Source organism: Molothrus aeneus, chromosome 23 (genome assembly GCF_037042795.1).
Source record: "Molothrus aeneus isolate 106 chromosome 23, BPBGC_Maene_1.0, whole genome shotgun sequence".
Classification (NCBI taxonomy): Eukaryota; Metazoa; Chordata; class Aves; order Passeriformes; family Icteridae; genus Molothrus; species Molothrus aeneus.
In genome coordinates, this window is record NC_089668.1 from 5,501,451 (window position 1) to 5,528,223 (window position 26,773).

The window sequence follows — 26,773 nt, forward strand, 5'->3', positions numbered from 1 at the left end:
CCCCAGTCAGGGGTCAGGAGTGAAGGGAAAGTGAAGCCAGCCCCAAAGTGAGGAGCTGATTGCATTTGCCACCACAAATTCCAGCGAGGGGAACACCCCAGAGAGTCCTGGGACAGCCCCAGGGAATTGCTTTGGCACCCTGACACGATCCCTGCAGGCAGGGACAGAGCTCAGACCTGAGCCAGGCTTCCCAAATTCATCCTGCTGAGCTCATGGGGAGAGAAAGGGCAGGGCTATAACAGATATTTTTGTTTATGTTTGGGAGAAATGATAAGGAGGATTTTATTTTATTAGAAGGTTAAATATTATATTATATTATATTATATTATATTATATTATATTATATTATATATCATATTATATCTTATTATATCATACCATATTCTATCTTATTATATTATATCTTATTATATGTTATCATATTATGTGAATTTGTTAAGTATTTAATTGCACAACTCTACAGTAATTTGTGACTGTTAGTTTATAGTTTTGATACATACATACTTGGATTTAATTGGTTAGGGAATTAAAACACTTATGTTAGAATTTAATTATTGATTTTTTTTAGGCAAACAATTTTTTACAATGTATTTTACTTGTGAACAAACACAGGCTGCAGCAAATGAGATAAGAATTGAGAATAAAAGTATTGAGAATTGAGAACAAAAAGTACTGAGTATTGAGAACAAAAGTAAAAACATCTCTCATTGAGATAAGAATTATCTCAATAAAAATTAAGATAATTTTTCCTTTCTCTGAGGTTCAGAGGATGTGAATCCCAGGAATTTTTTGGGAAGCCGTGTTTTGCTTTTCTCTGTGAAATGTGGTGACACAGGGCAGGGAGGGAGGGATGGAGGAAGGAAGGAGAGAGGGAATTAGTGGGAATGTGTCCTGCTGACAGCTTTGTCTGAGGCTGCCTCTCACTCATTCCATGTGTGTTATTTATTCTCCCCAGCTGGTACCAGCCCACCGAGCCCAGCCCAGGCAGGAGTGAGGATTTATACTCCAATCTCCTTTTATAGTAACACCCATTGCTTTCTGCTGCCCCTTAAATAGAAATACAAACAATCAAGTGAAATACAACTCCAGTTTAAAATAATCCAGGGAGTTTTAGGAACTGCTGCTCCCTCCCTGCCTGCCCCCAGAGGAAAGCACAGCAACCTTCCTGTGCTGCTTTGTGTCACGTGGAAAATGGAGCCTATTTTATTATTATTATTATTTAATTAAAGCAGCTCATTTTGTTCTTGTTCTGGGTCTCTGTGAGGAAGAGAGAGGACACAGGGGAGGGCTCTTTGCAGCCCCTCACCCTGAGAGCAGGGGCTGTGATCACAGCTGGGATCTCGAATTTCTCACGCACCTTTCTGCCATTCCTGGGTTATTTTCTCATCCATCCGAGCAGCCCCAACCATCAGAGGCCAAAATCCCATTTTCTGCCTATCTCCTTGGCTGCTGTGTTTAACACTGACATTTGTGAGCAATGGGCCTCTGCTCATGGAGCAGAATATTCCCATGGCCAGCAGAATATTCCCTGGTTTTACCAGGTGGGAGAGAAACTGGGAGGAAGGAAAGGAAACCTCTCCTGACCCCATCCCTGCCAAGGGAACCTCTGTGCACCCCCTGAACAAACCCACAGGGCTCTGCAGCGATGGGAATGGGAGTGGGAATGGTGGGAATGGTGGGAAAGGGGAAATGAGAAATAGGAAATGGGAAATGGGAACAGGGAAAGGGGAAATGGGAAACTGGGAATGGGAAATGGGAACAGGAAAAGGGAAAGGGGAAATGGGAAACTGGGAATGGGGAATGGGAATGGGAAATGGGAACAGGAAAAGGGAAAGGGGAAATGGGAAACTGGGAATGGGAAATGGGAGACTCCCCTGTGTGACACTTTGGGGACTTCCTATAATTCCAAACTGGCCCCGAGTGCTGACACCGAGTCCAGAGAGCCCAGGGCAGCTCTGCCTCAGAGAGACCTCCCAGGGCTGGGGGGGACAACAGCCCTGCAGCCTCAGGCAGGGGGGACAATGGATTCACTGATGTCACACTGACAATGTGTCACTGCTGCTCTGTGACACTGCCCATGAGTGACACGGCCCCTGTGACACTGCTGCTGTGTGACAATGCTGCTGTGTGACGCTGCCTGTGTGTGACACTGCCCAGGAGTGACACAGCCCCTGTGTCACTGCTGCTGTGTGACACTGCTCTGTGTGTGTGACACTGCCCATGTGTGACATGGCCCCTGTGTCACTGCTGCTGTGTGACACTGCCTGTGTGTGACACTGCCCAGGAGTGACACAGCCCCTGTGTCACTGCTGCTGTGTGACACTGCTCTGTGTGTGTGACACTGCCTGTGTGACACTGCCCATGTGTGACACTGTGTGTGACACTGCTGCTGTGTGACACTGCCCATGTGTGACACTGCCCCTGTGACACTGCCCATGAGTGACACTGCCCCTGTGACACTGCTGTGTGTGACACTGCTGTGTGTGACACTGCTCTGTGTGTGACACTGCTGCTGTGTGACACTGCCTGTGTGACACTGCTCTGTGTGACACTGCCCAGGAGTAACACTGCCCCTGTGACACTGCCCCTGTGTGTGACACTGTTGTGTGTGACACTGCCTGTGTGACACTGCTCTGTGTGACACTGTTGTGTGTGACACTGCCTGTGTGACACTGCTCTGTGTGACACTGCCCATGTGTGACACTGCCTGTGTGTGACACCGCCCTGTGTGACACTGCCCCTCTATGTCACTGCTGCTGTGTGACACTGCCCAGAAGTGACACTGCCCCTGTGACACTGCCCTCCCTGTGTGACACTGCTGCTGTGTGACACTGTTGTGTGTGACACTGTCCGTGTGTGACTCTGCCCCTGTGACACTGCCACTGTGTGATAATGCCATGTGTGACACTGCCTGTGTGTGTGACACTGCCCCTGTGTGTGACACTGCTCTGTGTGTGACACTGCCCCTGTGTGTGACACTGCCCATGTGTGACACTGCCTGTGTGTGACACTGCCTGTGTGTGACACTGCCCCTGTGTGTGACACTTCCCATGTGTGACACTTCCCATGTGTGACACTGCCTGTGTGTGACACTGCCCCTGTGACACTGCTGCTCTGCGACACTGCTGCTGTGTGTGACACTGCCCATGTGTGTGACACTGCTCATGTGTGTGACACTGTCTGTGTGTGACACTGCCCCTGTGACACTGCCACTGTGTGATAATGCCATGTGTGATACTGCCTGTGTGTGTGACACTGCCTGTGTGTGTGACACTGCCCCTGTGTGTGACACTGCCCATCTGTGTGACACTGTCTGTGTGTGACACTGCCCCTGTGTCACTGCCCCTGGCCCCTCCAGAGCGTGGCAGCCACCCCCTGTGACACCAGCAGGACCCTCCTCCTGCCACCCCTCCCCGTGTGTTGGGGGCCCTGCCAAGCCCATCCCTGCAGCAGCACAGCCTGCAGGCAGGCACAGAACCAGAGCCTCAAAATAAAATCATCAAAACACCAAAAATCAAATGTCCTACTGTGTCACCAACCCCAGCCAGGGCACCCAGGGCACCCAGGCTCCCAGTGACCCTGCCCTGGTCACAGCTCTCAGCAGGAGCCTGGGGGGCACAAAGTGCTCCCCATGTGTGGCAGGGTGGCTCCTGCCCCTCTCTCATACCCCAGCAGCTCTGCACAGCAAAGGCTGGGTTGGTTTTACCTTCCTCGGCTTCCAGATCCACCAGTGAAGATACCAACACGCCCAGCTCCTGACATTTTTTGCTGTGGGCCTTTGACTTCATGTGTTTAGTCAGATTCCCTGAAAAGAAGCAGAAAATCAATTTTACTCAAATATGGCTCCTTTTCCCTCCTTCTTTTTCCCCATTTTTAATTTTATTTTCTCTTTTTCTTCAGATTTTTTCTTTTTTTCCCTTTTTTTTTCCCCTTTGCACGCTCAGCAGTCACAAGTCAAAACCCTCCCTGAACCAGCCAAAGGTCCCTGGCTGTCCCCAAGCCTTGCCCACTGCAAACCCCCGGTGACACGAGGCCAGGTGCCCCTTCCCTCCTTTTGCTGCTGCCCCAGGGTGCAGGACGAGGTGCAGGCAGGGTGTGGGACCTTCCAGGGCTTGTGCAGCCTGGAAAAACTGCTGGGGCTGGGGGAAGAGATGGCCTGGGCTGCTTTCAGCTGTGAGGCTGCAGCAAATTAAAAATGGGAGGAAATCAGGGATGGGAAATACATCCCAGTGTGCCATCATCATCATCATCCCCATCATCATCCTCATCCTCCAGCCTCATCCCAACAGCCCCACCTGCCTGGAGGGGAGAACATCCTCAGCACCACAGGGCAGAGCAGTTCTGCCCTGGAAATGTTCCAAAACCACTTGGGGATGTGGCACTTGGGGATGTGGCACTTGGGGATGTGGGACTTTTCCAGCTTGAATGGTTTTATGAGGGTGCAGCAAAGAAAAAATGGGAGGAAAGCAGGGATGGGAAACACATCCCAGTGTGTCATCATCATCATCATCATCCTCATCTTCATCCTCCAGCCTCATCCCAACAGCCCCACCTGCCTGGAGGGGAGAACATCCTCAGCGCCACAGGGCAGAGCAGTTCTACCCTGGAAATGTTCCAAAACCAAGTGGATGTGGCACTTGGGGACGTGGGGCAGTGGTGGTGGCCTTGGCAGTGCTGGGGAAGGGTTGGGCTGGATGATCCTGGAGGGCTTTTCCAGCTTTAATGATTTTATGAATTTATAATAAACTGAGGGTTTGAGCTGCTGACAAGAGGAGAAAACCCTGCATTCCCATTTTTCCCCAAAAAGAATGGCTCAGCTGCTCTGGAAACATTCCAAAAACACGTGGATGTGGCACTTGGGGACGTGGGGCAGTGCTGGTGGCCTTGGCAGTGCTGGGGAAGGGTTGGGCTGGATGATCCTGGAGGGCTTTTCCAGCTTTAATGGTTTTATGAGGGTGCAGCAAACTAAAAATGGGAGGAAAGCAGGGATGGGAAACACATCCCAATGTGGCATCATCATCATCATCATCATCCTCCAACCTCATCCCAACAGCCCCACCTGCCTGGAGGGGACACCACATGGCAGAGTGGATCCACCCTGGAAATGTTCCAAAAACAACTGGATGTGGCACTTGGGGATGTGGGGCGTTTGCAGCTTTAATGATTTTATAATTCTATGATAAAATGAGGATTTGAGCTGCCAGGCAAAGGGGAAATCCCTGCATTCCCATTTTCCCCCAAAAGAACAGCTCAGGTGCTCTGGAAATGTTCCAAAACCAAGTGGATGTGGCACTTGGGGACATGGGGCTTTTCCAGCTTTAATGATTTTATGAATTTACAATAAAATGAGGGTTTGAGCAGCCAACAAGAGGGAAAACTCTACATTCCCACTTTCCCCCCCACAAAGAAATGGCTCAGGTGCTCTGAAAACATTCTAAAAACACATGGATGTGGCACCTGGGGATGTTGGGGTTTTCGAGCTTTAATGATTTTATAAATTTACAATAAAATGAGGGTTTGAGCAGCCAGCAAGAGGGAAAACCCTACATTGCCATTTTCCCCAAAAAGAAGGGCTCAGGTGCTCTGGAAAGCACCAAAGGGCTGGGCCAGCTCAGCTCCTTGAGCAGGAGGAGCCTTGGACACCCTCTGGAACTCAGAAATTCCCAATGAGGCTTCCCCAGGGCCAGGATGGGATGTGGGGTCACTGGGGCTGCTCTGGGATAGCTCAGAGGGCACCTCGCTAATTCTGCCTCCCAAATTACAGGCAGGTTAATTAGAGACTAATTAACCTCAGTTACAGGCCAGGGAAATGCTGAACAAAGGGGAGCATTGGCTGGAGGGGATGGAGCAGGCAGGAAAATGAAGGGTGGGAGAATTAAAGCAAAAATGTCCCATTTTCCCTTTTCCTCCCTACAGCTCTTCCTAAAACCCCCAACTGGGATTGGGAGGGACCTAAAGTCCATCCAGTCCCATGGGCAGGGACACCTCCCACTGTCTCAGGCTGCTCCAAGCTCCATCCTGGCTTTGGACACTTCCAGGGATTTATGGGATGGTGGGGAGGAAGCTGGGCCCTGCTGAAGGAGTGCTTGAATTTCCCATCCCCTGCTGTGCCCTCAGCCTTGCTGGCACTGACACCTGAGGGCACTGAGGAGCACCAGGCTTGGTTTTCTCATCAAACAATTAAAAAAAAACAGAGGAAAACCAGAATTCTCCTACTTTATTACAACCTTCAGGGAGGACTGAGGTGCTGCAGTGCAAAGTCCCAGGCTGGGGGAGCACAGGGGGCCCCTCTGAGCCTCTCCTCCTGCTGCTCTGGATATCAGGGATAAAAAAGCCACTATTCACTGGAGCAGAGCATTACCCGTGGTGCCACAACCACCCAGCTGCCACCTTGATTTCTCCTGAGCCCATGAATTATTTATTTCAGCCCATTTTATACAAAATGGAGCAGCTCCAGCAGGAAACACCACGAGAGACAAAGGCTGACTCTATATCCCTGTGTGTCTGGCACCCAACCTGGACGTGGATTCAGGGCATGTTTAATAATTTGAATGCAGCAAAACAGCTCCAAATAAGAGAGATTTATTCTATTTAAGCCTTGTGTTTAACTGCCCCGAGCCCCCTGGTCAGGACACTCAGGTGTGAGGATGAGCTCAGCTCCCTGCTCCAAACCAGAGCCCCTTTCCCCACCCCAAAGCAGGAGTTTTGTCATGGCCCCAAACCCACCCCATGAGCCAGGAGTGTGTTCTCACAGACACCTCTGCTCCCAGTGAATCACCAGGATTGGTGAAAAAAAAAAAAAAGAAAAAATGAAAATGCAAACTGAAAAAAAAAAAACCATCCCCATGCACAGTCCCAGCTGTGGCCTCACGGAGCTGGAATTTCATTTTGGAAATGAGCAGCAGCAAGAGCAGCCCAGACCGAGTCAGTGGCTGCAAACCCCCCGTGCTGCTGCCTGTCCAGCCAGCTCTGCCCCACCCCTGCTCAGCCAAAACCCTGCCTGGAGCCCCTCCAAGGGCAGCAAACACAACCCCAGCAGTGCCTGCTGTGAGCAGGGGCTTTGTGGGGACCCAGCTCAGTGGGGAGGGGACATCCCCAGCGTTCTGCTGCCCCCAAACCAGCCCAGAAATCCTCTGTGCCACCAACAGCCCTGGGAACAGCAGCAGGGAGACGCAGACCCGAGGGAGCAGCAGGAATTCCTGAGGAGAGGGAGCTGCTCAGTGCCAGGCTTTGCTCTCAGGTCCTCAGGGCCACTCTGAGGCCACCGTGGCCACCTCAGGTGTCCCAAGGCCACCTTGGCCACGTCAGGTGCCCCAAGGCCACCTTGGCCACCTCAGGTGTTCAAAGACCACCATGGCCCCCTCAGGTGTCCAAAAGCCACCTTGGCCACGTCAGGTGCCCCAAGGCCACCTTGGCCACCTCAGGTGTCCCAAGGCCACCTTGGCCATCTCAGGTGTCCAAAAGCCACCATGGCCACTTCAGGTGTTCAAAAGCCACCTTGGCCACCTCAAGTGTCCCAGGGACACCTGGCTGGCCAGCTGTGTGTCCCTGTGCAGCTGCAGGACCTGCAGGGCTCCCAGAGCCCTCCTGCCCCTCTGCTGGGGCTCAGCAGCTGCTGGGTTTGCCAAGATGTGCCAGGAGCCACCAGTGTCACCTGCTGTCCTGTTTTCTGTCCCTGGCCAGGCCAGCGTGTGGCTGCTGCCTTCCTTTCCCAACCCCCAGTGCCAACAAATTCACCCCAAACCCCAAAGCACCAACTCATCCCAAGCTTTGTTTCCTTCCCCTCCAGCTCCTTTTCCCTCTGCTCTGTCTCTCCCTTCCTCCCCCAGGTAAAGCTGCTGGCCAAGATCCTCCTGCAGAGCTCGGGGTGCAAATTTTGTTGGAGAAATCCCAAGAAAAGAGGGATGCTGCATCCTTTTAGGGAAGGGAGGCTCAGCAGGACAGATCCTCATCTGCCCCCTCTGCATCGTTTTAAGGAAATTAAAAGCTGGAGGCTCCTTTCCCTGGGCTGAGAAGCTGAGTGATCATCCTGGGAGCAATCTGCAGGACAAGGATATTTATCTGATCAGGGCTCTTCTTCCAGTTTGTGTTTTTTTAGAGCCCTTAATTAACGCTGGCAGGATTAAACGCTCGGCAGATTTCCAGTAAAACCAACACCACTTTGCTAAGTGAGAGCTGGATTTAATCCTACCAGGGAAGACTCACAGCTACTTGTAGCCTTGCAGAGTTCTGGCTCCCAAGTTAAAAAAAAAAAAAAGGAGAAAAAAAAATAAAAGAAAAACCACACAGCATTGCTTCCTTGGAAACCATGGAAAAACATCTTTGAGGGAGCAAGAGAGAGCAGCAGGGAGCTGGATTTAAATAGCAGAGGAATTTCACTGAACCCTAAGCAGGTAAGTGCTCCTTATTGGGGACTGTTTACCAAAAAAAGCTCCCAGATTTGCAATCAACTGGCTATATTTAAAAAATCCCTCAGGAATTCCTGGGAATGCTGAGCCCCCAGGAGGAGCAGGGGCAGTGTGAGCACAGCTCCCATTACGCCTGCCCAGAACTATGAGCTCCAGCTGCCTCAGCTCTGCCCATGCTGGGAGCTCTTAGTGGGACTTAGAGCAGCTTAAATGCCTGTGTTGTTTGGAGAAAGCTGAGACTGGGGCCTTCCAAAAGCACCTAAAGCAGCTTAATAGGGACTAGAAGTTATTTCCCAGTTAAATTTCATGAGGGAAATTGATTCTTTTTTTCCTTGTTGGAAGAGCTATTATCGTCTTTTTAAGGAATTAAAGCAGAATTTAGGGAGCTGAAGCATTGAGATTCCTGGGAAAATGATTCTGTCTGTGCTGGGGATGAACCTTTCTATTTCTGCTGTTAAATCTGATCAATTGAGCAACAACCAAAAAGAAAAACCCTAAAAAACCAACAAATGAGCGAGTGCAGGAGGCAGCACTGTGACACAAAGAGCCAGAGCTTCACAGGATGAACAATTGTCACATTCCTCCTTGGAAAGCACTTGCAGGAGAGCAGCAGCTCCTCTGGGAGGAGGAGACAGCCATGGAGCCAGGCTGGAGAGGAGAAGGCTCCAGGGAGAGCTCAGAGCCCTTGCAGGGCCTGAAGGGGCTCCAGGAGAGCTGCAGAGGGACTGGGGCCAAGGATGGAGGGACAGGAGGCAGGGAATGGCTGCCAGTGGCAGAGGGCAGGGCTGGATGGGATCTTGGCAATTGGGAATTGTTCCCTGGCAGGGTGGGCAGGGGCTGGGCTGGAATTGCCAGAGCAGCTGGGGCTGCCCCTGGAGCCCTGGCAGTGCCCAAGGCCAGGCTGGACATTGGGGCTGGCAGCACCTGGCACAGTGGGAGGTGGCCCTGGGCTGCAATGAGCTGGCATTGAAGATCCCTTCCCACCCAAACCACTCTGGCATTCCCATTCCTCAATCCAGGATGGAAACCAGCACCAAAAACCATTGCAGCAAATGGAGAAAGGAAAGGAAAGAATGATTTCCTGGATGGTTCCAGGTGCCCCCAGTGCCATTTGCCACAGGGGTTTGTAGCCTGGCAAGGCCTGGTTGGAGAGGTTTGGGCTCTGCCAGGGTGCCCAGAGCAGCTGTGGCTGCCCCTGGAGCCCTGGCAGTGCCCAAGGCCAGGCTGGGCATTGGGGCTGGCAGCACCTGGCACAGTGGGAGGTGGCCCTGGGGTGGCACTGGGTGGGATTTAAGTTCCTTCCAGCCCAAATCATTCTGGGATTCTTTGATTTTGCTGGGGGATGCCCTCAAACAGAGAACCAGCCATGACTGATACTCTGTGTGCCAAATAAATCCTTGAACCAGGTTTTATGTGGGATTTAAATAATGCACAGGCCTTGATTTAGGCCTCGGTGTGGTGCTGATGTCCCCAGGTGAGACTTTGTGAGGAGGAAAGCTTTCATTTACAGAATTCATTGGGCAGAGGAGTTCAATCTTTTAGAAAATCGATTATTATCTTTTATCCTTATTGACATATAGATTAAAGGAGTGAATTTGCACATGCAGCCTGCCTGGATCCACCCAGGCCATAAAACATCAGCCACCTCCTGGATCAAACCTTTCCAGCCAAAAGCTGATATTCCAGAAAGGTACCCAGGATTTGCAGATTTCCAAATGAGCAGAATTCCCAGTGGGGCTGAGACTTTAATGGCTGCACTGGCTCCAGAAAACACCAGTGAATATTTCCCTGGAGGTCACCAATCCTTTGCTCCCAGCCCTGATTCCTGGATTTTTTCCCTTTCTCTGGAGAGTTCCAGAGCCCTTTTGCTCAGTGTTTCATCTCCTGGCTGCTCCACTGGGACATTTTCTGCTCTTGCCTCACATCCCATGGGATGTCCAGGCAGGAAATCCCTGGGGATAACTCTGTCCCCATCCCAGGGGATGTTTGTGACATGCCCAGGAGCACAGGGACAGCACCCAGGGATGCTCAGCCCATGGAATGCTCAGTCCCCAGGGATGCTCAGTCCCTGGAAGCCCAGGGAATTCTGCCTGCTGTGCTTTCCAGAGGAGACTGAGGCTGCTGGAGCTGCAATAACAACAAACTGTGCAGCCCTTTAAGGGCTGGGGGGAATGCATTTAATGCGTTGAATTTAATATATTCCATATATTCACATGTGCAGTGCCCTCAGTGCTGGCAGGGGCTGATTTAAGGAACTGAAAATGAATTTATTGAAGGCTCTGGCTGAGCAGTCTGGAGGCTGGGAAGGGTGAGTGGCACAGAGTGTGAAATGGGGGATCTCCAGCCAGCAGTGTCCTTTCCTCAGCTCCCTTTAAATTAAACTGGAGCTCCTCATCCCTCCTGACCTCAGAGCTGTTCCAAACATTTTATCCAGAATTTCTGAGGGCACTGGAAGCAATCAGGACCCTGTGAGAGGCTGATGTGGGTCTGAAGGAGGAGGGAAAATAACTGGAAAGTAATAATAATAATAACTGGGAAAGGGAATTAATGTGCCAGCACTGCCCCTCATCCCAGCAGCAGTGAGAGAGGGGAAGGGAAAAGCTCTTCCCAACCTTCCTGAAAGGGAAACCAGCTTTTTCTTGTTTCCTTCCTGCCCAGAAAACAATGCAGAAGCTGCTGAGCCTCCTTTAAAGACCCTTTTGGAGGCCACAGGCACAAAGCTCCGCCGCAGGGGAGGGAGAGACACCTCATTAAAGAGGCACCTTTAGATCTGCTCCAGAAACACCAAATCAAACAAATCTCTGCAAACCAAATTTCCAAGGCTGTTGTTCCCATCAGCAAAACAAGCACAGACACCAAAAAAACCCCAGAATTAATCTCATGGATTTGCTTTAGAATAATAAAAAAATAAAATTTCCCTGCAGTTCTCTAAGCCAAAGGAACAGCTTTGCTTCCAGTGACAGAAAGGCACAAAAAGCAGCAAATTAATGAATAAGGGGAAATATTTATAGCATTTTCTGTTGCAAAAGTTTTCCCAGTACTTGGAACACAGTCATGGATTTTCTAGAGGGGGAAGGGTGGGGGGTGAGGTACATTTTAACCAGATAAAGCTCCTCATTAAAAATAATAATAATAATAACAATAAAATCCCATTTAACTGCTTCCAGCCTACTGGAGAGTTTAGAGCATTAGATCATGCTGGAGAGATCTACCCCAGCCAAAACGAAGCCAGCTCCACAGACCTCCCCCTGGAGCTGATGCTGAAGGCTAAAATTAACTCTGGAAAGCTGATTTCTAAAAAAGTTCCGTGTTTGTGCAGGAGGGAGAGCTGCAGCTCCTGCATTCTGCGTGCCCGGGGCTGCCAACCCCACCCAGCCCAGGGAGGAGCCAAAATGAGACAAACCCCACCGAAAATGAGCTGGGAACAGCAGCTCTGCAAAGCCCCCGCTCCTCTGGGTCACTTGGTATGAGCAGAGTTTGAAATTGCTTTTAAAAATCACTGGCACGGGCATGAAGAAAAAAAAAAAAGGATTTTCTTCCTGCCCTTCCTGGTGATTTTTAAAGTGATCTCAAACTCTGGTTGGTGATGACTCTCTGTCACCAGCTGATGCTTTTGTCAACACACACAGAGCTTTTTCCCACTTTTCCAGATCTCCCAAACGGCTTTTCTCCCATTTTTGGGCAGTCTGAGCACACCCCAGGCTCTGCCCTTCTCCCTTCCCAGCTCTTCCAGATCTCCTTGTGCCCCTCAAAGAGCTTTTGTCCCATTTCTGAGCACTCTGAGCACAGCCCAGAACTCTTCCCTTCACCCTTCCCAGCTCTTCCAGAGCTCCTTGTGCCCCCCAAACATTTTGCCTCCCATTCCTGGGCAGTCTGAGCACACCCACGTCTCTGTCCTTCACCCCTCCCAGCTCTTGCAGATCTCCTTGTGCCCCCCAACCAGCTTTTGTCCCATTTTTGGGCACTCTGAGCACCCCCAAGGCTGTGCCCTTCACCCCTTCCAACTCTTCCGGATCTCCTTGTGTCATTTTTGGGCACTTTGAGCACACTCCAGGGCTCTTCCCTTCACCCCTCTCAGCTCTTCCAAAGCTCCTTGTGCCCCCCAGAGAGTTTTTCTCCCATTTCTGGGCACTCTGAGCACCCCCAAGGCTCTGCCCTTCACCCTCCCAGCCAAGAACCATTCTCATGCAATTCCAAGTCACCACCATGCAAGCATTTCTTCATAAATCCCCCGATCCAGGGGAGTTCTGCCCATTCCATGCCCCCATGGGCAAACAGGTGCTTTGCCACTGAAATCCCAGCAGAGTGTGGATGATTTTTGTTCCATGGAAGGAAGGAAGGAAGGAAGCATTTCCATGCTCCCTTGGCCATGCCAAGCAGAAGAAGGGAAGGGTCTGTTTGCCATGTGCAGCCAGAGCTGACAGATCGTGGCCTTCAAGGGAGCAGAGATGAAGAGCAAAGCAGCCAGAGAGGTGGTGGAGAGGATGGTTTGATGCCATCACCCCGGGCAAAAGCCCTACAGAAGCATGGTGGGAGTGAGGTGAGGTGATGGGAGAGGCTGAGCGGGCTCAGCTCCCCAAGGGAAACCTCGGAACGAAGTCAAAGCAAGAGGGGACGAGAAAGGAAATGAATCAGAAACAGCTCCAGGATGGGAGGGAGAGGAAGAACCGGCGCTGGGATGTGCAGCATGAGAATCTGGCCTCAGACCCGGTGCCACTTCCCCTTCTGCCCCAGTGCCAGTGACCCCCAGCACGTTGGCAGCCAGAAATCCCCGCCAGCCTTCCCAGCAAAGCCACCAGCTCCAGGCACTGCCCCCCCTGAGTCACTTCCTTGTCCTGCTCTGTCCCCCTGGGCCAGCACAGGTGCCACAGAGCACACAGCACGCTGTGCCCTGCCCACAGCCACGCTGTGCCACTGCCTGGGTGACACCAGCTCCTCCTGGGCACTGAGCCCTCCCAGCTGTGCCACCCTCTGAGACTGATGGAGCTACAGACAACAATGGGTGTTTTGGGACTCCCTGAGCTGGGAGGGACCCACAGGGGTCACCCAGTCCAGCTCCTGCATGGGACAGTGTTCCAGATTGCAATGCAGGATGTGTTCAATTGCCATCTGTAGGGCAGATTACCTTTGTCAAGTGGGCAGTTTGCCTTATCTCTCTCTGAGTGACCACACCCACTCCTCCCTGGGGAGGGGACACCTGCTGATAACAGCTATGGAATGTCCCTGCATGGCTGATAAGAACTACAGCATCCCATTGGCAGATGGGAGCCCAGAGGGAGGAGCCAAGCATTCCTACCCGGATAGAATCTGGAGATTCTGGAACACCAGCACAGCTTCTGCACTGGATTGCCCAGAGGAACAGCAGCTGCCTCTTGCCCTGGATCTGCAGAGGCAGAGACTGCACCTTTCTCCAGGATCCCTGCTCCAGCAGAACCAGCCCTGGCACTGCAGGAGGGCTGAGCCACAATTCCAATGGTTCTGCTGCCACCAGCCTGACCCACAGGGTGCCAGGCTGGGTTCTGACTCTGGCACTGTTGCTTTAGTTCACTGCATTGTTCATTTTATCCTTTCATTTTTTTCTTTCCTAGTAAAGAACTGATATTTCCTGCTCTCATCTTTCTGCCTGAGAGCCCCTTAATTTAAAATTTACAGCAATTCAGAGGGGTGGGGAGGGTTTACATTCTCCATTTCAGGGGAGGCTCCTGCCTTCCTTAGAAGACTCCTGTCTTTCCAAACCAAGACAGACAGCCCCCAAAACCCCTAAATGTGCCCAAAAGCATTGTCCAAAGGCTCCCTGAGCTCTGCCAAGCTGTAAGCAAGAACCCGAGCCCCACACTTGTTGCTGCTTTATCCCAAGACTTGCTGCCACCAGACCTTTGTCCAACCCACGCTGCCAGACCCCTACAAGAAGTTAAAGGCACCTCTGGCCCATTTGGAAGGTCCCATTCCCCGTTTCTCATGGAATGAAGTTCTATTTTGCCTGTGGTTTGCAGGCTCCTGCCTGCTCTCACTGACACCCTTGCTGAGGCCATGGCAGAGCACACCTGGTGGCATTGATGGCTCGATGTCCTGGGATGAAAACCTTTAGGGAAAAGGTCCTTTGATGTGATGCAGAGAATGTGGAAGCCACATGCAACTGCAGAGGATGAGAATGGGCAGAGTAGCAGGAGAGGCCCCCCAGAGCCTGGATCCAGGGGCTCAGCCTGGAGCTCCTGGGCTGGTTTTGCTCAGAAAGCCCTGCCAGAGAAGCTGCATTTCAGGACTTTCCCCTTGGACAAGCACAAGGAGGATGGCAGGGATGCTCTTCTGGAAACACCAACCAATTTCCAACTCCCTCATCCCCCTCCCTCCAACTGGGGGGCTTTGCCAGCCCCTGGCAATGCCTTCCCTCTCCCTTTGTGGGTGCCCCCAGCAGGCTGGCAGTGCCAGCACCCTGAGCAGAGGAGCTGGCAGCTGGCTGTGGCTTACCTTTGGTTTTAAAAGCAAAGTTACAGTACTTGCAGACGTACGGCCTGACGTCTGTGTGCGTGCGAATGTGTTTCTTCAGCATGCTGGGTTTCTTGCAGCGAATTCCACACTCCTCACAAACATACTTCCCTCTTCCACGGCCTCGCACATACACATACTCTTCGTTTGATTTGTACCTATGAGCAACAGGTGGCGTGATAAAGGGGAAAAAAAAAAAAAAGAAAAAAAAAAAAGAAGATTCCCACCTCAACAGAAGAAGTCACAACTTTGCTGGGTTAGTTCAGAGTGTTATTGACACCACAGGTCTTGGTTGCTGTTTGGTAGCTCTGGGGAATTAGGCTAAATGTGAATTAGCACCCAAAGCTCGTGCCCAGGTGCTTCCAGACACATCCAGGATGGTCTCATGTCCTGAATCTGCTGCTCTGTGACCACCAAGAGCCCAAAGCTGAGCTGGGACATGGGGACACCCCACTGTGCTGCTGTGCCCCATCCTCAACCACAAACTGAGGCACCCAGGCCAGGCTGGACAGGGTTTGGCCCAGGCCAGGCTGTACAGAGTTTGGGCCAGGCTGGAGAGAGTTTGTCCTGGGCCAGGCTGGACAGAATTTGGCCCAGGGCAGGATGGACAGTTTATCCCAGGCCATGCTGGACAAGTTTTGGCCCAGGCCAGACTGGACAGAGTCATGGGGACACCCCACTGTGCTGGTGTGCCCCATCCTCAAACATAAACTGAGGCACCCAGGCCAGGCTGGACAGAGTTTGGACCAGGCAAAGCTGGACAGGGTTTGGCCCAGGGCAGGATGGACAGTTTGTCCAGGGCCAGGCTGGACAGAGTTTGTTCCAGGACAGGCTGGACAGGGTTTGGCCTAGGCCAGGCTGGACAGAGTTTGGCCCAGAGCAGGATGGACAGGGTTTATCCCAGGACAGGCTGGACAGAGTTTGGCCCAGGCCAGGCTGGACAGAGTTTGGCCTAGGCCAGGCTGGACAGAGTTTATCCCAGGCCAGGCTGGACAGAGTTTGGCCTAGGCCAGGCTGGACAGAGTTTATCCCAGGCCAGGCTGGACAGGGTTTGTCCCAGGCCAGGCTGGACAGAGTTTATCCCAGGCCAGGCTGGACAGGGTTTTGTCCATGCCAGGCTGGACAGAGTTTGGCCTAGGCCAGGATGGACAGGGTTTGTCCCAGGCCAGCCCAGCTGCCTCTCAGTCCCTGCCACTTCAAACATGCCCAGGCTGCCTCTGCAGGTGCTGGCACAACTCATTCCAGGCAAAGCTCCTGGGACCTCCCACCCTCCAGGCTCCCACCTGAGATGTCACCAGTGCCACAAACCCCCCTGTGAGCCCCACACAGCCTGAATGACACACCCAGAATGGACACAATGAGAAGAAAACATCCTTATTTCTAATAAATGAATGGTGCTACCACTAGATGTAAACACTGCAGACTCCAGGCTCTTTTATCTTTGGCACAGGATCACGATTTAGGTTTACCCTAAAAGAGAATGAGGTTGGTCATCCTTCCTTCCCATTACAGATTTGATTTTCTGTCCAGGCATGAGTGCATGGGGAAGGCTGCAGGATGGGGGGGTTGAAAAACCCTTATAAGACTGAGACAAATCTTCCAGCCTCCTGCTGCTCAGCAAATGAAGGCTGCAATTTCCTGTACTTGCAGCACAAGAAGAATAAGGTAACACCAAATTGCTCCCCTCAGATCTTATAGAGGCCAAATTTTTAAAGCATGGCACTTCTTGCAAGTCATTTTTCTACCCAGGAGGAATTAAGTCTGGTCTTCAGATATCTCCAAACATCCACCCTGGAAAAATCAGGCTGTCTAAAGCCTCTTAATAGGAGATCCAAAGGCATCCAACACCATCAGTCAGGTTTTAGTGTCTTCCCAGTGAAGCCTATTCCAAACCAGAAGGGTGAGAAGACAGCAGCCAGACTGAGGAGAAACTTGAACAGAAACAGCTGCACTGCAATAGATTGAGCACTTCAGTAAGTGAATATATGATAAATACTAAAACTTATGTATTTATAATGTTAAAAAAAAAAAACAAACAAAAAAACAAGGCTCATTTAAAAATGAGTTTAAAAACCACACAAAGACCAGCCCAGAATTGAGAGGATGGGAATGGCACAGCCTGCACAGGATGCACCCATGGAAACCCCTCCCAGCTGCCTGTAGGGTGGGGTTGGAAGTGGGTGAGTCCCACTGCAGGGACCCCTGGATCTCCCCCACACTTTATTCCTTTCCCTCAGGAAGAGCCCAGGCAGTTCCAGCTCTACAGGGGTGTCTGGGGGAGCTGAAATTCAGGCTGATCCTGCTGGCTGCAGGCAGTGAGCTGGGACTGAGCCCTTCCCAGCCCTGGCTGAGCCCCTTGGATCTGTTCAGAGCTGTGGGAGGTGCTCAGAGGAGCATGAGCTGCTCCTGAGATGCTCAGAGGAGCATGAGCTGCTCCTGGGATGCTCAGAGGAGTATGAGCTGCTCCTGAGATGCTCAGAGGAGTATGAGCTGCTCTTGAGGTGCTCAGAGGGGATTGAGCTGCTCCTGAGATGCTCAGAGGGGATTGAGCTGCTCTTGAGGTGCTCAGAGGGGATTGAGCTGCTCCTGAGATGTTCACAGGGGATTGAGCTGCTCCTGAGCTGCTCAGAAGTGATTGAGCTGCTCCTGAGATGCTCAGAGGGGATTGAGCTGCTCCTGAGATGCTCAGAGGAGCATGAGCTGCTCCTGAGATGCTCAGAGGTGATTGAGCTGCTCCTGAGATGCTCAGAGGGGATTGAGCTGCTCCTGAGATGCTCAGAGGAGCATGAGATGCTCCTGAGACATTCAGGGGGGGATGAGCTGCTCCTGAGGTGCTGAGATGGGGATTGAGGTGCTCAGAGGAGCCTGAGCTGCTCCTGAGATGCTCAGAGAGGATTGAGCTCCTCCTGAGCTCAGGGGTGAGGTCATGGGTTCAGTTTTGGACACAGATTAGAGGAAAGAGAGGAAAATTGGGTGTTCAGACAGCCCCAGTCTGCAGCAGTAGCACAAACCAGGCTTTGGTGTCCAATAGTTTGTGTTTGTGTCCTTCAGCATCAGCAGGAGTTCTCTGGGTCCTCACCAGGGGCACCTGGTGGCTCAAATACTTCATTTTTTCTGCTGGGACTGAAGTCACAGCAATGCCACCCCATTGTGCCATTCCCAACCATCCAAACCCCCAAAAAACTCTGAAAAAACCCAACATCAACACCCATCATGACAAAGTTCTCATTATCTGGCCAGAGGGGACTGAGCTGGTGTCTGGAGGGCTCCCCCAGTGCCCCAGTCTCCATCCCAGTATGCCCAGTTATCACCATTAACCCCAAAGGATTCCAGGGCTCAGGTTTTTAGGGATGGTTCCTGTCCCTTCTTTGTTCAGGCAGTGTTAAAGATTCAGGAGGAGCAAAAGGAATCAGGAATCCTGATTTTTTCTGCTCAGGTTTGTACTGCAGGCTTCCTCCTCGGCCCGTCAGTGTGCTGGGACCCACCCGGCCATTTCAAACCTGGAACTGCTCCTTTATCAGCCTTGGACTTGCACTGCCCTTAATTCCAGCCTGCCATGGCAATGTTTGTGTGGCTCATTAAAGCCATCAGGCCACATTAAAACAGCCCTGTGCTTGAATCTGGAATCAGGCACTGCACTTCATCTGACACCCTGCCAGCGCTCAGCACAGATATTCCCCCACAGCTCCCTGAAACCACGAGGAAAACAGGCAGGGAGAGGGGAGAGGGAGGAAAAGCAAGTTCCTCTCAAGGAACACCAAACCAAAGGGGAAGGAGACAGCAGGAGGTGACAGTGCCATAACCCAGAGAAGGCTCTGCAGATGCCATTTGCCTGCTCTGAGGGCTGCAAGAGATTTATGGACATAATTCCTTCAGTGTGATCCCATCTCCCTGCTCCTGTGCCCATCTGATTTGCATCAGGAAGATAAATCAGGCACAGCTTGTCACTACAGGCCACAAAATAACAAGATGTGGACATGCAGCTCTCTCAAGGTAAAAAGGAGGGAAGTTTAATTTCTGACTTTAACATTTATAGCTCAGATAAGAGATTACATATTATTTACAATATATACATAATATAGAATATATAATATATAATTATATAATATATTATATATTATATATTATATATTATATATTATATATTATATATTATATATTATATATTATATATTATATAGATTATAGATTATAGATTATAGATTATAGATTATAGATTATAAATTATATATTTCATTTTATAGATTTTATGTATATTATATGTATTTATAGTTTATAGATTTTTATATATATAAAATATTATATATATTATATATATAATATATAATATATTATATATATATAACATTATATATATAATATAGATATATAGATAATATATATATTATATATATAGATATATATATCTATATATATTATATATATAGATTATATATATATTATATATATATATTATATATATAATATTATATATATATATATATATATATATAGATATAGATATAGATATAGATATATATATAGATAGATAGATAATATATTATATATTATAGATTTCCAAAAGTGATAGTGGATTGGTGACAGTGCCACCTCTCCAATGACACTGGACAAACCAACAGTCCATCAAATTTCCTCCATAAAAGAATGCAAAACAGTAAGTTATTTACATAAAGTGTGTGAGAAAGTTTGTTACAAGAATGTAAATATCAGGAAAACTTGAAAAAACAGCACAAGAGCAGCTCACTCCATGTGAGGATTTACCCTGGCACAGGACCCTCCCTGCTCCCCGAGGTTTGCTGCAAGCAGACCTGGGGATAGCCACAGCTGGGTTTGTGGGTTTGTGGCAGCAATCTGGGCTTCTCTTCAGAGCCCTGAGTAATTCCTAATCCCATCCTAATCCCATCCTAATCCCATCCTTATCCCAGCCCATCCAAATCCCATCCTTAGCAGCTCCCAGCCCTGCGGTGCCACGCTCCCCTCTACGCTGGAATGATTGGGAATGCAGGGGTTAATGGCCATCATGAGCCCAGATGCTGATTTAGGGAACAATGCTTTCAAACACACACACAGAAATCAAAATCCAGCTCTTTGGTGCATTTTTGAAAGGTTCTTTGGTGTTTCCTGCTGGCAGATCTGGGGCCAGCACTGCAAACCCTTGTCAGAGCAGGAGGAGCTGGCACAGCCTTGGCAGGGCTGGTGTCACCCTGTGTCACAGACATATTTCATGACAACTCCTTTCATTAGGATCTTTTCTCCTGAGAAGCTGGGAAGCTTCAGCTTCTCCATGTTTTGCTGCTTTGGAATGTGATCTGGAGAATTGTTTACCCAGCATGTGAAATGGTTTTTACTTGATGACCAATGACAGCCACCTGTGTCGAGGCTGTGAGCTGTCACAAGATTTTATTATCATTCCTTTCCTTTCTTTGCTGGCCTTCTGATGAAATCCTTCCTTCTATTCTTTCAGTATATCGTTTCCTTTTAATATAATATATATCAGAAAATAACAAATCAGCCTTCTGAAGCATGGAGTCAACATTCTTATCTCTTCCCTCATCCTGGGACCCCTGTGAACACCAGAGACCTGAGAGCCCCAGAACGGGCCCAAAATCCCTGTCAGGAGCACAGGAAACCCAGCAATGGGAAAACACAAACCTGGAGGAGGCTTTGTCTCAGCTCCTTCCCTCCAGCTGAAACCCAACCCCGAGCATTCACTGCCTCCAGCCTGGAGGAGCTTCGGTTCCCAGGATCACCTCTTACAAATTCCTGACCATCATTTTTAGCCACAAACACTTCTTTTTTTCTTCCCCTCAGTGCTGTGAGGCACATCCAAACTCTCCATGTGGCTGGAAACCACAGGATCAACCCTTGGACAGCCACGGGGAAGGAAGTTTGGTGGTTGGCAGGCAGGGAGGCAGAGCAGGTTTCTGGGGGACTCATTGCTCATGGCTGGACTGAATCACTCCTTCCCCTCTTTGCTTCCTTTTTCAAGTTGTTTTTTTTTTAATTCCACCAGAATTTTACCTTGCCCTGCAAAGGCTTTGCTGATGTGACCTTGCTGGTCACAGCGGTTACATTTTAATTATTAAAATTTTAAAAATTAGCTTTAATTCTGTGAATTTTCATGATTTAAAGCTGGATGCTGTCTCAAAGAACACCTCTGGAGGCTTTCACAGCAACTGAAGAAATATTTCCTAGTCTGGTTTTGACATTTGATCAAATCCCTTGTTTGCTTTTTGGATTTTGGGTGCGCAGGAAGAGGAATGGGATATCTGATCCCTGTCCTGAGCTGCTGGGTTTGGTTCCCTGGCAAGTGAACCGAGTCCAGCTCTGGAGTTTTTGCCTTTGGTGTCAGATTTTGGGTTTGTTGATGGCACATTTCATCTGTCACCAGGCTGCCCACTCATCTGGCTTGGCTGAATCCTTGGGAAATTCCTGACAGGCTGCTCTGGGATTAACTGATCTCATTTCTGCTTTATGTCTCCTGCAAAATTTGCCAGATAAATGTGTAACTCCCACAGTGCCACTAATTACTGATCATTAATTGCCTGCCTCACAGCTCCCTGGTACAAAATGACCACTCTGCAGCTGAGTGTGCAGCAGAATTCCTCAGTTTTTCCCTGTGGAATCCCTGGGGCTGAGGATGTCACACTCAGGTGTGTCCTCAAGGCCAGACATTCACCCTGAGATGTCCCTTGGCTCATCCCAAGCTCCAGCAGGGCGAGCAGAGGGATTCCTGTGCAAACCCCACAGCAGACAATGGCATTTCCAGCTCTCTGAAAGCACCACGAACCCTCCAGCATCCTGATTTTCCAGACAGGGATATTGCACCCAGACAAACAAGGCATGTCCAGAGCAGCACAACAAAGCTGGGCATGGACCTGGGAGGAGCTGGCACAAAATCTGCTTAGCCTGGCTGGAATAAAGGATCCTCACAGCCAGAGTCTGCTGGGAAACTGCAGGGGAGGGGGGCAGCTGGGGCAGCCCTGGCACCAGGGACACACCACGGGGTGAGGGGCGACTGTCACTGTTTGGGACAGGGACATGGGGTGAGGGGGTGACTGTCACCACTGGGGACACACACAGACAGTGAAGGGGTGACTGTCACCACTGGGGACAGACATGGGGTGAGGGGGTGACTGTCACCATTGGGGACACACACAGACAGTGAAGGGGTGACTGTCACCATCGGGGACAGACACGGGGTGAGGGGGTGACTGTCACCACTGGGGACACCCCATGGGTGGAGGGGTGACTGTCACCATTGGGGACACAGACACAGGTGGAGGGGTGACTGTCACCACTGGGGACACCCCATGGGTGAAGGGGTGACTGTCACCATTGGGGACACCCCATGGGTGAAGGGGTGACTGTCACCATTGGGGACACACACAGACAGTGAAGGGGTGACTGTCACCATCAGGGACACACTGACACGCAAGGGAGGACCTGTGAGTGCAGGAGCTGCTCCAGAGGAGCTGTGCCTGATCCCTGATCCTACTCCTGATCCCTGATCCTGTTCCTGATCCCTGATCCTGTTCCTGCTCCCTGATTCTGTTCCTGATCCCTGATCCTGTTCCTGATCCCTGATCCCTGATCCCTTTCCTGATCCCTGATCCCATTCCTGATCCCTGTTCCTGTTCCTGATCCCTGGTCCCATTCCTGATCCCTGATCCCTGATCCCTGATCCCTGATCCCTGATCCCTGATCCTGTTCCTGATCCCTGATCCTGCACCTGATCCCTGACCCTACAGCTGCCCCTGCAGGGTGTGGGGTGTCCCGGAGGGACCCTGAGTGCAATGAACCCGAGCAGAGCCAGCAAGGGCTGGGTGTGGATGGAAAGCTGCAAAAACAGAAAAGAAAGCAAAACCAGTTCCATGTTCCTCCTCAACGTCATGCCTGAGTGGAGGACTGGTTCAGTTTGGGGTTGTGGCACCTTCTGCTCTCACAGAGGTGGAATTACAGCTCGGCTCATTAGGGCTGCTCTGTCCTCTCTGCTGAAATCATTTAATTGTCATATCCGTGCTGAAATAATTTAATTGGCACTGCAAACCACTGCACGAGCACAAACCCCACAAAACAGCGGCAGCCCCACAGTGCCCAGACTGCAAACGTGGCTCAAATGCAATCAGAGGGGAGCAGGAAGGAGAAATGGCAGCGCAGAGCAAGGTGAGAGGATTTCAGTGCAGTGTGAGCCTGCAGTCCCTGCCAGGGGCTCAGCCTCAGCCACCAGAGCGTGAAGAAATGCGGGGCTGCACTGATTGTGTGCACTCACTAATTAGTCCCTGCTGGGCTTCCCCCATTACATCCAATTTTAGGAGCAGACAGACAATGGAGGAGCTTCCCCAGCCTCTGTCTCAGGGCTGGGCTGTGTCCCTGTCCCCAGATGATGCCACACAATGACCAGAGAGCTCCTGCAGAGCCCCAAAACCCAAACTAACCCAAACTCCTGCAGGGCCCCAAAACCCAAACTAAACCCAAACTCCTGCAGGGCCCCAAAACCCAAACTAACCCAAACTCCTGCAGGGCCCCAAAACCCAAACTAACCCAAACTCCTGCAGGGCCCCAAAACGCAAACTAAACCCAAACTCCTGCAGAGCCCCAAAACCCAAACTAACCCAAACTCCTGCAGGGCCCCAAAACGCAAACTAAACCCAAACTCCTGCAGAGCCCCAAAACCCAAACTAACCCAAACTCCTGCAGGGCCCCAAAACCCAACCAACCCCAAATCCAACACCACAGGGACAGGAGGAGGGAAGAAGGAATGCAGCAAAGAGCAATGCCAGGGGTGTGATGGAGTTTTTTGGATGTTTTGAGGATAAATCAAAGCCGCATCACTGCTGATGCAAAATTGTACATCATCAAACCAAGCTGAAAATAACTCTGGACTAATGCATTTTTGAAATTAATCATAGCTACACATAGCTGTGATTAATTGCTATAGCAATTAATAGCTGTAGCACCATAGCTATATTTTTAATTATATATTATTATAATGTATATTTTTGATAAATATATAAATATATATGATTACAAAATATATTTTAATATATTTAAAAATATATATTTTATATATTATTATAACATATATTTTATTTTTATATAAATATATTATATTTTTAAATAAATATATATTAAAATACAAATATCTATATATTTTATATATTATTAGCTATTATTATAATATATATTTTATTTTATAATAGCTGCATCATAGCTATATTTATATATATTATTATAATATATATTTTATTTTATAATGATATACAAATATATTATTATAAATGTAATATATTTTAAAATATTTATATTATTATAATATATATTTTATTTCATTATAGCTACATCATAGCTATATTTTTGAAATTAATCATGTAGCTACACATAGCTGCACCTACTCTACAATGTCATGAAACTACAATATGTGCAGGAAACATGCTTCCATATGCTATGAAATCCAACGAATGTACTTTGGTTAAAAATATTCAGATTTAGCACCAAATCTTTAATTTGTGATTGTATTAAGTATTTATGTATTGTCCTTATGCTTACAGAGTCCAGCTGTGCCAACACCTGCTCTGTTCACTGGTAAGGATAATTTCCCAGTGTAATCCAGTTCCTCCAAACCAGATTTCTTTAGCAACTGTCACAGATTACATTCCCAGCACATCGAATTCAATTTTTTCCCATTTTATTGGGGTGGTTTTGCCTCCCCAGCAGCAGTCAGACAGGTTGGACACAGCACAGAAGTTCATATTTGTGAGCACTCACCCTCAGCCCTGGGCACTGCTCCAGCCTTGGAAGATCAAACAGAAACCGAATGAAACACGAGATAAAAAAAGGAAAAAACAACCAGCGACTCATCCAGCTGATTCATAAAAGATTCACAGGGGAAGTCTGGCACAGAAATCCCCACAGATGACGGGTCTCACTCCAGTTCTGTGCCCCCAGGATGGATTGGCCACCTTCCAGAGGGGTGACAGCAATGCCTGGGGTGACACGGCCGCCCCTGGCTCTCCAACAGCTCCTCCTGCAGCCCCTGCTCCCCGTGCTCTGACTGCTCTGGCAAATTAAATTTATTTAATTCCAGGCTGCTCTTGTCCCTCTGTCACTCATCCTGCCTCTCACTCCTGGCCTCATTCCAGGTTTTCTTCCCAGCACCCTGCCCTCCCTGCAGGGTCTCACTTCAGCACTTGTTACCCTGAAGAGATCCTAAATTTCCTGAATAAATTGTTCAGGGTTGAGATCACTTATGGAAACAAATCCACAGGAGGTGCCAGAGCTGCTGCAGGGCTGGAGCCCCTCTGGAGCCAGGCTGGGAGAGCTGGGGGTGCTCCCCTGGAGAGGAGAAGGCTCCAGGGAGAGCTCAGAGCCCTTGCAGGGCCTGAAGGGGCTCCAGGAGAGCTGCAGAGGGACTGGGGCCAAGGATGGAGGGACAGGAGGCAGGGAATGGCTGCCAGTGGCAGAGGGCAGGGCTGGATGGGATCTTGGCAATTGGGAATTGTTCCCTGGCAGGGTGGGCAGGGGCTGGGCTGGAATTGCCAGAGCAGCTGTGGCTGCCCCTGGAGCCCTGGCAGTGCCCAAGGCCAGGCTGGGCATTGGGGCTGGCAGCACCTGGCACAGTGGGAGGTGGCCCTGGGCTGCAATGAGCTGGCATTGAAGATCCCTTCCCACCCAAACCACTCTGGCATTCCCATTCCTCAATCCAGGATGGAAACCAGCAGCAAAAACCATTGCAGCAAATGGAGAAAGGAAAGGAAAGAATGATTTCCTGCATGGTTCCAGGTGCCCCCAGTGCCATTTGCCACAGGGGTTTGTAGCCTGGCAAGGCCTGGTTGGAGAGGTTTGGGCTCTGCCAGGGTGCCCAGAGCAGCTGTGGCTGCCCCTGGAGCCCTGGCAGTGCCCCAGGCCAGGCTGGGCATTGGGGCTGGCAGCACCTGGCACAGTGGGAGGTGGCCCTGCCATGGCACTGAGTGAGATTTAAGTTCCCTTCCAACCCAAACCCTTCCATGATTCTATAATTCTAAGTGATGTGATATTTCCAAATTCATATTAATTTTTTAACATCAATAAATGCATTTTATCAATAATGTTTCTAATCGCTGCAAGGGGGAATGGGGAGCCTGTTGGCACTCACTGCAGTGGGTGAGACATGAACTGCAGTCAGAGATACAGAACATGGCATTGTTGGAGTTTGGAACTACAGAACATGGAATGGAGTTTATTTGAATCAGAGCTTATTTTAATAAAATTAGGGACTTGAAGAGCCTTCCCTTGACCCAGTGCCCCTGGGTCACTGTGCTGGTGGCCACAGATCCTCCAGGATCCTTGTGTTTCCTCACTGTCTGGCCAGGGATCCCCTTAAATACCCCAAATACTCCCAGTGACTGAAGGGAATTTCCAGCCCTCATTTGTGCCAAATTTGTGAAGTATTTCCTATGACCCAAAAGCATTTCCCTGGTGCCGCTGCCTCACTCAAACAAACTTCAAAAACTGCATTTCCTTTCTCCCAGGGGTGTAATCCAGGGATCTGTGGTCACTTCCAGCTTCTCCTCAGCCTCGGCCAGCTCCAGCAATGCTGTTATTAAGGGATGGAATAGGAAACACTGATTTTTCTGTACAAATGAGCCACAAAACTGGCTCAGACCAGACCCCTCCTCTGGGCTCTGTCTGCTTTGTCACATCCTTTTGTTTCCCTCCTGTCCCACGGGGGCTCAGCTCCTCTTCCTGGAAGTTTTGCTGGAAGATTTGGCCGGGATGCTCTGGCAGTGACCTCCTGGCTCTCCCCTCCCACTGCTCCCTCGGCTTTGGGAGCTCCATGGGAGCTCATTTAGGGATGATGAAAGGAAAGAAAACTTCCTGTGCACCAGCACAGGCTGGAG

General features: G+C 50.0%; 1 protein-coding gene and 1 long non-coding RNA gene across 2 annotated transcripts in view; one reads left to right on the forward strand and one right to left on the reverse strand.

The window, feature by feature from the left end:
* Nucleotides 1-26,773, reverse strand: part of HIVEP3 (HIVEP zinc finger 3) — a 75,484-nt gene that overhangs the window by 13,367 nt on the left and 35,344 nt on the right. Inside the window, exons 3-4 of the mRNA XM_066565024.1 lie at nt 14,877-15,052; nt 3,707-3,805 (exon numbers count right to left, since the gene is read on the reverse strand). Of these exons, the coding sequence (XP_066421121.1) occupies nt 3,707-3,805; nt 14,877-15,052 (275 nt within the window). The remainder of the gene's footprint in view (nt 1-3,706; nt 3,806-14,876; nt 15,053-26,773) is intronic.
* On the forward strand, nt 8,321-25,043 carry LOC136566065 (uncharacterized). The gene is made up of 3 exons (XR_010784976.1): nt 8,321-8,393; nt 24,446-24,479; nt 24,609-25,043. It is a non-coding gene; the product is annotated as an uncharacterized lncRNA (long non-coding RNA).